This window comes from Cariama cristata, unplaced genomic scaffold (assembly GCF_000690535.1).
Source record: "Cariama cristata isolate BGI_N322 unplaced genomic scaffold, ASM69053v1 scaffold17858, whole genome shotgun sequence".
Classification (NCBI taxonomy): domain Eukaryota; kingdom Metazoa; phylum Chordata; class Aves; order Cariamiformes; family Cariamidae; genus Cariama; species Cariama cristata.
Genome location: NW_009629628.1, coordinates 33,928 through 45,043, shown reverse-complemented (window position 1 = coordinate 45,043; position 11,116 = coordinate 33,928). Strand labels below are relative to the sequence as shown.

The following is an 11,116-nucleotide window of genomic DNA, read 5'->3' as shown; positions in this document are numbered from 1 at the left end:
CATTTAAATGTCATCAGACAACCGACTGTCTTCTGGCGAAGGATTATCTCATACCTCAGAAGTGTAGAAGGCGGTGAACTTAGGGCAATAACAGATGGATGGACAACATAATTCACAAAAGAAGTGCAATTGAATCCAAACACCTGTTGGTGAGGCAGGAACAGAGAGGTTGTTGCAAGTTATTGATTCTCTGCCATTTCAGATACTTGAAGGTGACAACTGTCTACCGCAGTCTTCTATAATATATCTGTTTTAATGGGTCTTTGAGGATGAATCGAAGCAAGAATCAAAGAATCAATATGGAGGTTTCAGAATATGAAGTGGCTTGAATGAGCAGCATGTAGATTTTCCTCTGTCACCTGCTTTCCCAGTGGTGAAGGTGTCCTGGGGGAGGTAACTGCTTTCAGCATGGGTGATACACTCTCTGGTCTGGCAGCGTAGTTATAAAATGGGGAGATTAAAAAAAGCAAACACCTGACAATAAATAGTATTTTTTATCTTCCTCCTGAAAATAGATGGTACCTAATAAGTAAGTACCTCTCTTCTGGGCATTGGTTGTTCAGGGAGAAGACTAGAAATTTCACTATTGCTTAATTCTCTAAACAATTTTACATGAAATGTTAGGTAGTAACTGTCCTATTTATTTCCCCATGCCTTAAATCAGATTTGAAACGAGATGGGGTAAAAGTGCATAAAATGCATGGCGTGCCACAATAAGAAATTCTAATGACCTCTACCTTGTGTCAGACAGTTTCTGTCAAGGATCTGCCACTTCCAGTTCTCATAAACAAAACGCTCAAGCAGAATTGGTCAAAGTTAGAGACTTACCTCTTCAAAAGCTCTTATCTGCAGAAAAACATTGGAGACAGCTCTGATTTTGATGACTAAAAACTCAGAGAATCTGTCCTTATTATCTGTATGCTCAGAGTCTTGTGTTGTCCAGACTCTGCCTTTCCGTGTCGTCAGGAGCAAAGAGTATGAAGCTGAATGTTTCCTGTAAAAGTTGGACCAGATATAGCACACTTTATGGTAGTGAACAAGGATTTTGTCCCTCACCTGAGAACGATGATACACCTTTCTGAGCCCTGGGCAGGGTACCGGGGCAAGCCTGGGGGTCAAACGCAGAGGAAGGAAAGATGCAAGAACAAGGGAGGCATGAGAAGTGTGGATTGATGAAGGAGTTGTATGGCTCTGTGTGCGGGGAGGGGAGACTGGAGGCTGGTGGGACAGGGAGGTGGGAGTGGAAGCAGAGGTAAGGCACCCCCGAGATTCTCAAACAGCATTATCTGAGTTGCAAAGTCAAGGACATAGAAGTTAGGATGGTCTTGAGATCCTGAGGCTTGATTTTTTCAGGAGGCCAAGCAGTCACAGCCATGCTTGAAATCAGCTGAAGTTTGGCCTTAAAAGCAGTCCTACATAATGCTAATACTCCGGAAAATCAGGCTATAGCAATTTTAAATGAGATATAAAAATTATGTTCATTAACGTTTGTAAGGGATGCTGTAGAAAAGCCAATGAGGAAATTCAATTTTGAAAAGGGGGTTTGAGTAATATGCAATAAATGTTGAGGATAATTTAGTTTCTGGAGGTGGAGAAAATTACTGTGGGAAGCTCATTTAGATTTGGTACTGATTAATAGGAAGGAAATGGCTAAGATTCTAATGGTGGTAGATAACTTGAATGAAAATAATCACAAAGTGATAGAGTTCACGATTCTTAGGAGAGGGGAAGGATGGCAATATCAGCAAGACATTTAAAAAAAGAGACAGACTTCAACAAACTGAGAGAATTGGTAGCTATTCCTCTTGGGAACATGTTGTATGCAGACAGGAGTGTAGAAGACCTGGAAGCTACCAAGAAAGACGGTATGAAGAACTGAAGCCCTACTGGACTCTTTCTATCCTGAAACTATTATAATAGCAAGCCAGTAGCACAGGGGAATAAAGCGTGTGTAGGTCTGGATATGACTTGCTTGTTCAAGCTTCAAACTATGAAGAGAAAAGATCAAACACAACTAGAGAAACCCTTTTTTTAATCTTTTCTCATCATCAGAGTTGTTCAGAATCTCATTTCCTTTTTGATTGTCAAATTGTTTCACAAAAATTAGAAACAAGAAATCAAGAATGCAAATTAAGCTATAGGAGGATGTTAGATAACAAGAATTACATAAATGGATTAACAGTAAGGGGGAACTGAATTAAATCTATGTCCGTTACTTTCTGAGAAACGAGGGAAACACAACATGGGCAATGTGCAAGTGCTGCTGCTGTTTCCTGTCTGCAGCCAGGAGAGGAACGGACTAAAGAATAAGTATTTCCATAAATTAGATGTTCCCGTGTCAGTAGGGCTGTGTGAATAGGGAAGGAAATAATAAAGTAACGACAGAGCATCTAGTGACTATCTTCTCGGTGAGAAATTGCTAAGTCCTAAGGAACTAATTAAAACTCAGTAATATGAAGACAAACCAAACCAGCTAACCAACCAACATCCTCCCTCTCGCTGTCTCCCCTCCAAAAAAGAAAGGTCAAGAAAATTGTAAATTACTCATCCAAACTTTGTTGTGTAGAAAAACACAAGAACAAGTTATTACTCAAGATACAAACATTTCGAGAATCAGATTCTAATAAAGTGGCCAGTATGGATTTATTGAGAACAAATCATGCCCAATAAATTTAATCTCCTTTTTTTGACAGTGTAGCTGCTCTAATTAAGGGAAGTGGTAGATTTTTGACACATTAAACTTTTATCAGGAAGCTGAGGAACAGTGACTTGAATTAAATCATTTTTAAATGGGTACTCAGCTGCTTGAAAAATCTCACAGTAGATATCACTGTGAAAAGAGTCTGTCTCTGTGTCTTTACTGCCTGACATTGGGTATTGATACATGTTGATAAGATCCCGTGAGTCTTCTCTCCAGGCTGAAGAGTCCCCAGCTTTCATGGTCTCTTCTTGTGTGTCAGATGCTCCAGTCCCTAAATAGTATTTGTGGCCATTCACTGGACTCACTCCAGTGTGCCCATATCCTTCTTCTGAGAAGCCCAGAACTGGACATTGCACCCAGCGGTCTCACCAGTGCTGAGTAGATGGGAAAGGATCATTTCCCTCGACCTGCTGGTGATGCTCTTCCTAATGCAGCCCAGGATGCTGTCACCCTTTAAAAGTTCGCAGAATTGATTAGGTTGGAAGAGACCTCTAGGATCATCAAGTCCAACCTTTGCCGTAACAACACCACCATGTCAACTAGACCATGGCACTAAGTGCCACATCCAATCTTTTCTTAAACACCTCCAGGGATGTTGACTCTACCACCTCCCTGGGCAGCCTGTTCCAATGCTTGACAAGGCTTTCAGTGAAGAAACTTTTCCTAGTATCCAATCTAAACCTTTCCTGGTACATCTTGAGCCATTTCCTTTTCTTCTATTGCTTGTTACTTACGAGAAGAGGCCGACCCCCACTTTGCTACAACCTCCTTTCAGACCTTATCGCTCTCCCATCAGCCTCCTTTTCTCCAGGCTAAACACCCCCAGGTCCCTCAACTGCTCCCCATCAGACTTGTGCTCCAGACCCTTCACCACCTTCGTTGCCCTTCTCTGGACTTGCTCCAGCACCTCAAGATCTTTCTTGCAGTGAGGGACCCAGAACTGAACGCAGTATTCGAGGTGTGGCCTCATCAGTGCCAAGTACAGGGGGACGATCACTGCCCTGGTCCTGCTGGCCACGCTGTTTCTGATACAGGCCAGGATGCCGTTGGCCTTCTTGGCCACCTGGGCACAGTGCTGGCTCATGTTCAGCTGGCTGTCAACCAGCACCTCCCGGTCTTTTTCTGCTTGGCTGCTTTCTAACTACTCCTTCCCCAGCCTGTAGCGTTGCATGGGGTTGTTGTGGCCAAAGTGCAGGACCCAGCACTTGTTCTTGCTGAACCTCATGCTGTTGGTCTCGGCCCATCGATCCAACCTGTCCAGGTCCCTCTGTAGAACCTTCCTACCCTCAAGCAGATCAACACTCCCACCCAGCTTGGTGTCATCTGCAAATTTACCGAGGGTGCCCTCAATCCCCGCGTCCAGATCATCTATAAAGATGTTAATCAGTACTGGCTCTAAAACTGAGCCCTAGGGGACACCGCTAGTGACCAGCTGCCAACTGGATTTACCTGCATTGACCACAACTCTCTGGGCCTGGCCATCCAGCCAGTTTTTTACCCGTTGAAGAGTCCACCCATCTAAGCCATGAGCAGCCAATCTATTTAGGAGGATGCTGTGGGAGACCATGTCAAATGCTTTACTGAAGTCTGGATAGACTACATCCACAGCCTTTCCCTCGTCTACTAAGCGGGTCTCTGCTGCAAGGGCACATTGCTGCCTCATGGTCAACTTGTCCATCAGGACCGCTACGTCTTTCTCTGCAAAGAAGTTGGCTGGTAGATGTCCACTATTCACGATCAAACTGGAACATGAGCTAAGGGGAGACCTACAGAAAACTCTTCTTGCCTCAAATGATATTTGTCTGAAGAGCTTGCGTGCTTGAATAATAACGTTATTGGATGTTGCAGAGCTGAAAGAGGTAGCAAACACAAGAGACAATATGTTAAATGATATTAAAATAATTGAGAAATTTCTCCAAATGTGGCTCGGGAAGGAAAAATTGATTGCAGAAAGACAGAATGGGAAGTAAATACATCCGTACTGTCTCAGGCACCTCTGAAGATAGAACGGACTACGAAATGAATGACAGTCAACGATTTGAAATGCTAAAATTCGTATTGGGCTTGTCAAACTCATGGGCATGTTGTGACCAAAGGTGTTTCTGTGCTGTGCAGTGGTGAGGCTGCAGGTGGGATTCCTTGGGCACAGCGTTGAAAGAAGGCGAGCAACGAGAGGTAATTGAATAGGACCTATGAAGAACTGGGTTTGCTTAGTTTAGAGAGAGGAAGACTTGGAGTCAATACAAACCCTTGAAATTTCATAAAGGTTATGCATCAGATGATAGGGATAAACTCTTTTTTACATCTAGTGGATGGAAGATAAAAAACATTTAGCTTAATTTGCAGGAGCAATGACTTGGGCTAGATTTTAAGAAAAGGCTCTCTGTGAGGCTTTACAAGTGCTGAATCTGGCATCTGTAAGGAGACTGTAGGAAGCTGTAAAGATGCCTCAGGTAGTGGCTGTTAAAGAAGGAAGCAGGAGAGGGATCGCCCTGGATGCACTTATCCTGCCTCAGGGTAGCCGCTGGGGTGAGCAACCTCCTGCCAGGTCCCAAGTCCCTTTGCGGTGATCTCACAGTGATAGCACGTGTGCGAGTGAAGGCTTGTATAACTTGCTATTTTTAGAGCCAACCATTTTTACTGGACCTGTACTTGTACTTTGTGTTCATGGTGTGACTTAGCCTAACTTTTCCTTCTACTCTAATGCACTGTAATCTTGCTACTGCAGCTTTGGCCTTATCTGGAGCTGGAAAAATAATACTCATAAGTGGGCTAATTTACACACTGCTTTCCTCTCTTGGACAAATTTGATGAAGTCCACTAGTAAAAGATATTTGCCTGGTCTGGAATCCTTTATAGAGTTCTGCTGAGATTCCTTTTCAGTTTTCTAGCTTCTGTTTTTGAAATGCGAATACAGTACCTGAAGTACTAATGCCATACACAGTGGTTAAACCAGCTCTCAGTTTGTACTTACCGCTTAGACAGCTGAGAATTGTGTTTGTTTTAGCTATAGAGATGTACTGATAAATCTTATCCTTGTCTTTCATGCTGCCTTCTGTACTGTAGATTTTGTGAACTGTGTTTTTAGATGGATTGATCTTGCATTGTCTCAGGTTAAGCAGAGAGTTAGCCTCTGTTCGTTGCGATGGTTTTCCTATCAGGAAGCTATCATCTATAATTTCTAGACCCATAAAGATGGGTTACAGGTAGCAGCCTGAGACCACCAGAATGTGTTTTCGGAAACAAAACCTTCCATTATGACAGCCTGTTTTTTTGGTTTTATTCTTTTCTCCTGGTTAAGTATTTGCTCTTACTTATTTTCTTGTCTGATTTGCTGTTCTGTTAAATAGACGTTTTGTAATGCGTCTCTTAGGCTGTTGATTTGTCAACCTTCCAGGTGCTCTTCGGCTGAACTACTGGTAATTTTAAAGCAAGTAATGGTAGCTTTTGATCCAGCTTATCATTCCTTCCATTTGGGTAGTGTCAAAGTGCTCATAGTTTCAAAATGTAAACGAAACACAAAGCATGCTTTGAACCAAGACAACTAGATCACTAGCTCGGGGTGCCAACTGTGTCTGGAATGCAATTTTTTTCTTTATTTTACAGGCAATGCCACTGCAGTTAAGCAGTCCCGGTACAGGATTATTGTTCAGGATGCTGCCAATGGGGGACAGGCATGCCCGGACACCTTGTATGAGGAAAGAGAATGTGAAGATATTCCCATCTGTCCAGTGTATAGGTAAAAAGTGTTAGCTTGGAATGAGTCTCTTGCTAGTGGGTGTCCACTTCTCCAGAAATTAGTCTTGTGCAATTGTCCTGCACAATTTCCGCTGCAAAACAACATAATACTGGAAAATGCGGAGTTATAAACAAATAATGTGCCTCGCAAAACATGTAAAAGTAGACTTCAAATTGAAGGTTTCAGTAGATCTGGCGTCATCAGAACAAGCACCAATAGACACAGCTCCTAGAAATGGTAACCTCAGGGTTCGATGTGTTTAAGGAAGCTGTTACTGGGAACTCCCCCCTCAATGTCTCTAAAAATCAATGTAAGCTATAATGGGACCACAGGCACTCAACTGCCTTAATCACAATTGCATGCTCATTGCAGAAACTCTTGTTTTTTTCCCCTGATGCTCTCACTCCAGTGAATAATATGCACTTAAAAAAATTCTGATTAGACAAATAGTACAATAGGGCAATTACTCACCACTCTTCATTAAAATTCTGTGGCCCATCTGTTATACAATATTAGTAAACAGAAAAGCATTATATCTTTGCATATAAATCTCCAGCCCACAGGTCCTGTAGGACATAGTCACAGAGCAGAGCAGGGAGCTGAAGGTGGTGCCGAAGCAGGAGTCACATCACTCAGCTCTGCCTGGCTCTGTACCGCATAGCACTATGGAAAGCTGCTTTCCCATGTTCTTGACTGGTACACATCCTAGCATGGAAAGCAGATTGGGAACAGTATGAGAACATGCTTGCAGGAGGAGAGCCTGATTTCAAAGCCCACTGAAGATGTTTCCTGTGTGTTTTATGTAACTCTGAACCATGCCCTACAAAAATGAGAAAGGGAAACGTTGGAAGATGATGTGACTTTCTAGAAGGTGAACCTTGTATCTGAATTTGAGTTCACAATGCTTATTTCAGGAGTAGTTACATCTTTTTGACTCTATTTTTACTTAAGTCTCCGCAGTATATCATAATTTGTAACTGAAGTTTTTGCCTGGACCTGTTAACTGTTTTCCAGTTTTAACCACTTAATTGTTAACCTTTTCCCCTTGCAGGTGGAAGACCCACCGCTGGAGTCACTGCGTGCTGGTGCCGGACTCGGTGAGACAGGGTGTACCGGGACATAATGAGGCGTGTGGACACGGGTTGCAGTCAAGGGGTAAGCTTTCTGCATGCAACCTCCAAGTATTTAAGGTGTTGGGAGTGTGGCGTTTAAGTAGGGTCTTAACTCTCTGACAGTAGCTAATTTGGAAACTGACTGAAGCACTCTAAAGTGTTTTGGAATGGACCCATTGTACAGTTTTGCTGCTGTGCTGGACGTTAAAGTACCGGTAATATGGTGGTATGCTTGGAGTGTAGGAGGGGATTTATGCTTAATGTTCAAGTATCTTTACAGTAACCTGCTCTTCTGCCTAAAGATGAAGCATGTGGGCTTTAAAAGAACTATCTATCTATAGACTTCTATGAAGTAATCCATTCTTGGTACTAAAAATACTAAAAATACTAAAAATAGAAGGGATAATTTCCTCAAGATTTTAAATTTTACTAACAATTTGCCTGAGGCCTGATTTTCATTTCATTTCATTAAGACCATTGGAGAAGTTCAGTGTGAGTAAAGGATTTGGGCTCCTGCCCTTGGTGTGATTAAGCACTTGGAAAATACAGGGATCCCATTGTCTGAACTAGTGTTGAGAAGAATTTCACTGTTCAGAGTACATGATCAGAGTCTGTAGTGGTTCCTGCAGATGGCTGGCGATTTGGCTGTTATCAGCCTCCTGGGAAGCCTAATGAAACCTTTAACAAAAGGTTATTTTTATTGAAAAAAAAAATTGCTATACAGGTATGCTAACTGAAGAAACTTGACATAATAATTTACTGCTTCACAAGGGTAAAAACTATTCTTTAAAGACAAAGTGGATTTCTTATATAATCTGGAAACAAAGGAAAAGAAAGAAAAGCCCTGACAGTATGTGGGCTGTATCTGAAAGGAGAAATGTGTTTTAAACTAAGGCTCAAAGGAGTAAATATCTCTAACTAGGTTTTGACCACAAGCCTTTCCACAAGGTTTTCAAAGAGAGCTCTCTAAATTGAGATGTCCTAAAATGTATTCCTCAATCTCTGTGTGACGGGATGTTAATCTCTATGCTCCAGTAGGTGCATGAACTTTGTATTAATCTTACTCTGACAGAATTTGAAGTGTAATAGAAGAGTGTCATGCTTGTTTTTCCTTTGTGGAGAGTCCTCCAACAGTTACATAGGCTATGTGCTGTTCTGGGGTAATAATGGAGAAGGAATCTCATAGCCTGGTGGGTTTAAGCAAATTTTGTTTCAATGCCACGTTCACTTTTTGTAATCAACTGTGGGTTTTGTAACAGCTTTGGTTTTCATAATTATATGTAGTGATAGAACCAATCTGCTAGGTAGTATTGAGTATGAATGGGGTTTCAGGAAAATGAGCTCTCAGATGAAACGCATGGAAGAAGGCTTTCAAGATATTTCCTATGAGCAAGGGGAGTGATGTCTGTGGAGAAGGCAGCTGAAACCAAGCTGCTAACTCTGACCGTATTGCTTCTGAAAAACAAGCTGCTGGATTTTCAGCAATTCTGTATCTTATCTATAGAAGTGTTTAGTAAGGGAAACTTTCATAAAGCCACTCTTAATAGCTCACCTTGCTGCTACTTGAACTCTTCAAGAGCAGCTAGCATGTGTGAAGAGGTGCTGTGTCACCATATTGTCAGGGAGTACCCATTTAGCCAAGGGTGGCTTTTGCTTACATGCCTTACAGGGTCTCTTCAGCTTTTAGACCTTAACACTGGGGAACTTCTGATCCTCTCATCCTTCACCATGAAGGAGTTCTTTGGAGATATTTTTGAAATAACATGTGAGGTAAGGCTGGGGACTTGGGCTTGTTCAGCGTGGAGAAGTGTCTAATAGGAGTGGGGTTCACAGAGAAGATGGAGCCACACTCTTCCCAGAGGTGCACAGTGAAACAACAGAAGATAAGAGTCATAGGCAATAGTGAGGGAGATTCCCAGATTGCCCAGAGAGACTGTAGATTCCTTGGAGATACTGAAAGCTCAATAAGGTCTTGAGCAGCCTTTTCTAACTTTGAAGTCAGTCCCACTTAGAGCAAGCATTGGATCTTCAGGGGTCCCTTCTGTTCTAAATTATATTGTATGATTCTGTGAGTCTAAATCTTTTCAGGGGAATCTGTGCCATCAGTGGAAGAACACCAGGTGTTCTAGATAGATGCTTTCCTGCAATATTCAGGCATCCTACAAATGAGTGTGCGTTTGAGGTATCACAACCACTCCACACAGTAATTGGCTTGCATAATGTGTCAGCGTCTTTAGCCAGTAAGTGCTTCTTCTCCAAAGAGTATTTATATGAATTTACCCAATTTCTTTTTTACCATGTAACAGCAATTACCCTTTTACCACTGAAGATAATCATTCTTGCTGTTCCTTAGAGCATCCATTTTTAGAATTTTCTTTTGCTGTCCATATCCTGTCTGTCATGTAAATAAGCGGATTTCAGTTTTCAGTGACTGTCGTATCTAGCCAATTATATAAGGACGTTGAATTCATATAAATTATTTCTAAAGAAAGAAAGTGTATGTTTATGTGTACCTATTTACAATGATGACTGCGCTGAGGGAAAATTAAGTCTGAAATGACTTTCAAGCTCCATTCTTTCTCTAGGCTAGATTCTGAGATAGATACTTACAGATCTTGGTCCATGAGTGCTTTCAATGAAATTGCACATAAGCATACTATGTAACGTGCAGAAGATATCAGAATTTGTCTGTGAATAATAAGCAGAATAGCCAAAGAGATGACAGCTGTCTGAAGCTGCAGTTTTCGTGGCTTTCTCTTGGAATGATATTACACTAATTACAATAGCCTTTCATTTTGTATACCAGCTTCAGGGAACTAACTTTTTCAGAAAACAATCATGCAGGTAAGAGAAAAGTAGCATTTAGAACTAAGAAATATACTTGTTATTTAAACTTCATTAAAGCACGATTTGCAAAAAGCCCCTGAGATAGGGCACTCGAGAGTAAAACAGGGTGGGGATGTTACTGTTGCTTGACAGTGACATAGACGTTTCTAACGGTAAATGAAGAGCTTTGCAAACTTTCCTATTGCTATATATCTGTCATTTTCCTCGACAAGTGACTAATTTACTAGAAGGTGTCAAGACTGCGAGAAAAGGTCCTGCACCTGGGTCGGGACAATCCCAAGCACAAATACAGACTGGGTGGAGAATGGATTGAGAGCAGCCCTGATGAGGATGACTTGGGGGTTGTTGGTTGACGAGAAGCTCACCATGACCTGGCAATGTGCGATTGCAGCCCAGAAAGCCAACCGTACCCTGGGCTGCATCACAAGCAGCATGGCTAGCAGGTCGAGGGAGGGGATTCTGCCCCTCTATTCTGCTCTGGTGAGACCCCCCCTGCAGTACTGCCTTCAGCTCTGGGGTCCTCAGCACAAGAAGGACATGGACCTGTTGGAGCGAGTCCAGAGGAGGCCACGAAGATGATCTGAGGGTTGGAGCAGCTCTGCTGTGAGGATGGGCTGAGAGAGTTGAGGTTGTTCAGCCTGGAGAAGAGAAGGGTCTGGGCAGACCTTAGAGCAGCCTTTCTGTACCTAAAGGGACTGACAAGAAAGCTGGGGAGGG

The 11,116-nt window shown here is 42.3% G+C and overlaps 1 protein-coding gene across 1 annotated transcript in view; it reads left to right on the top strand.

Annotated features, from left to right (window-relative positions):
- The window catches only part of LOC104165587 (thrombospondin type-1 domain-containing protein 7B-like), a 53,686-nt gene that overhangs the window by 9,198 nt on the left and 33,372 nt on the right, over positions 1-11,116 (top strand). The window contains exons 5-6 of the mRNA XM_009705249.1: positions 6,308-6,440; positions 7,492-7,595. Of these exons, the coding sequence (XP_009703551.1) occupies positions 6,308-6,440; positions 7,492-7,595 (237 nt within the window). The remainder of the gene's footprint in view (positions 1-6,307; positions 6,441-7,491; positions 7,596-11,116) is intronic.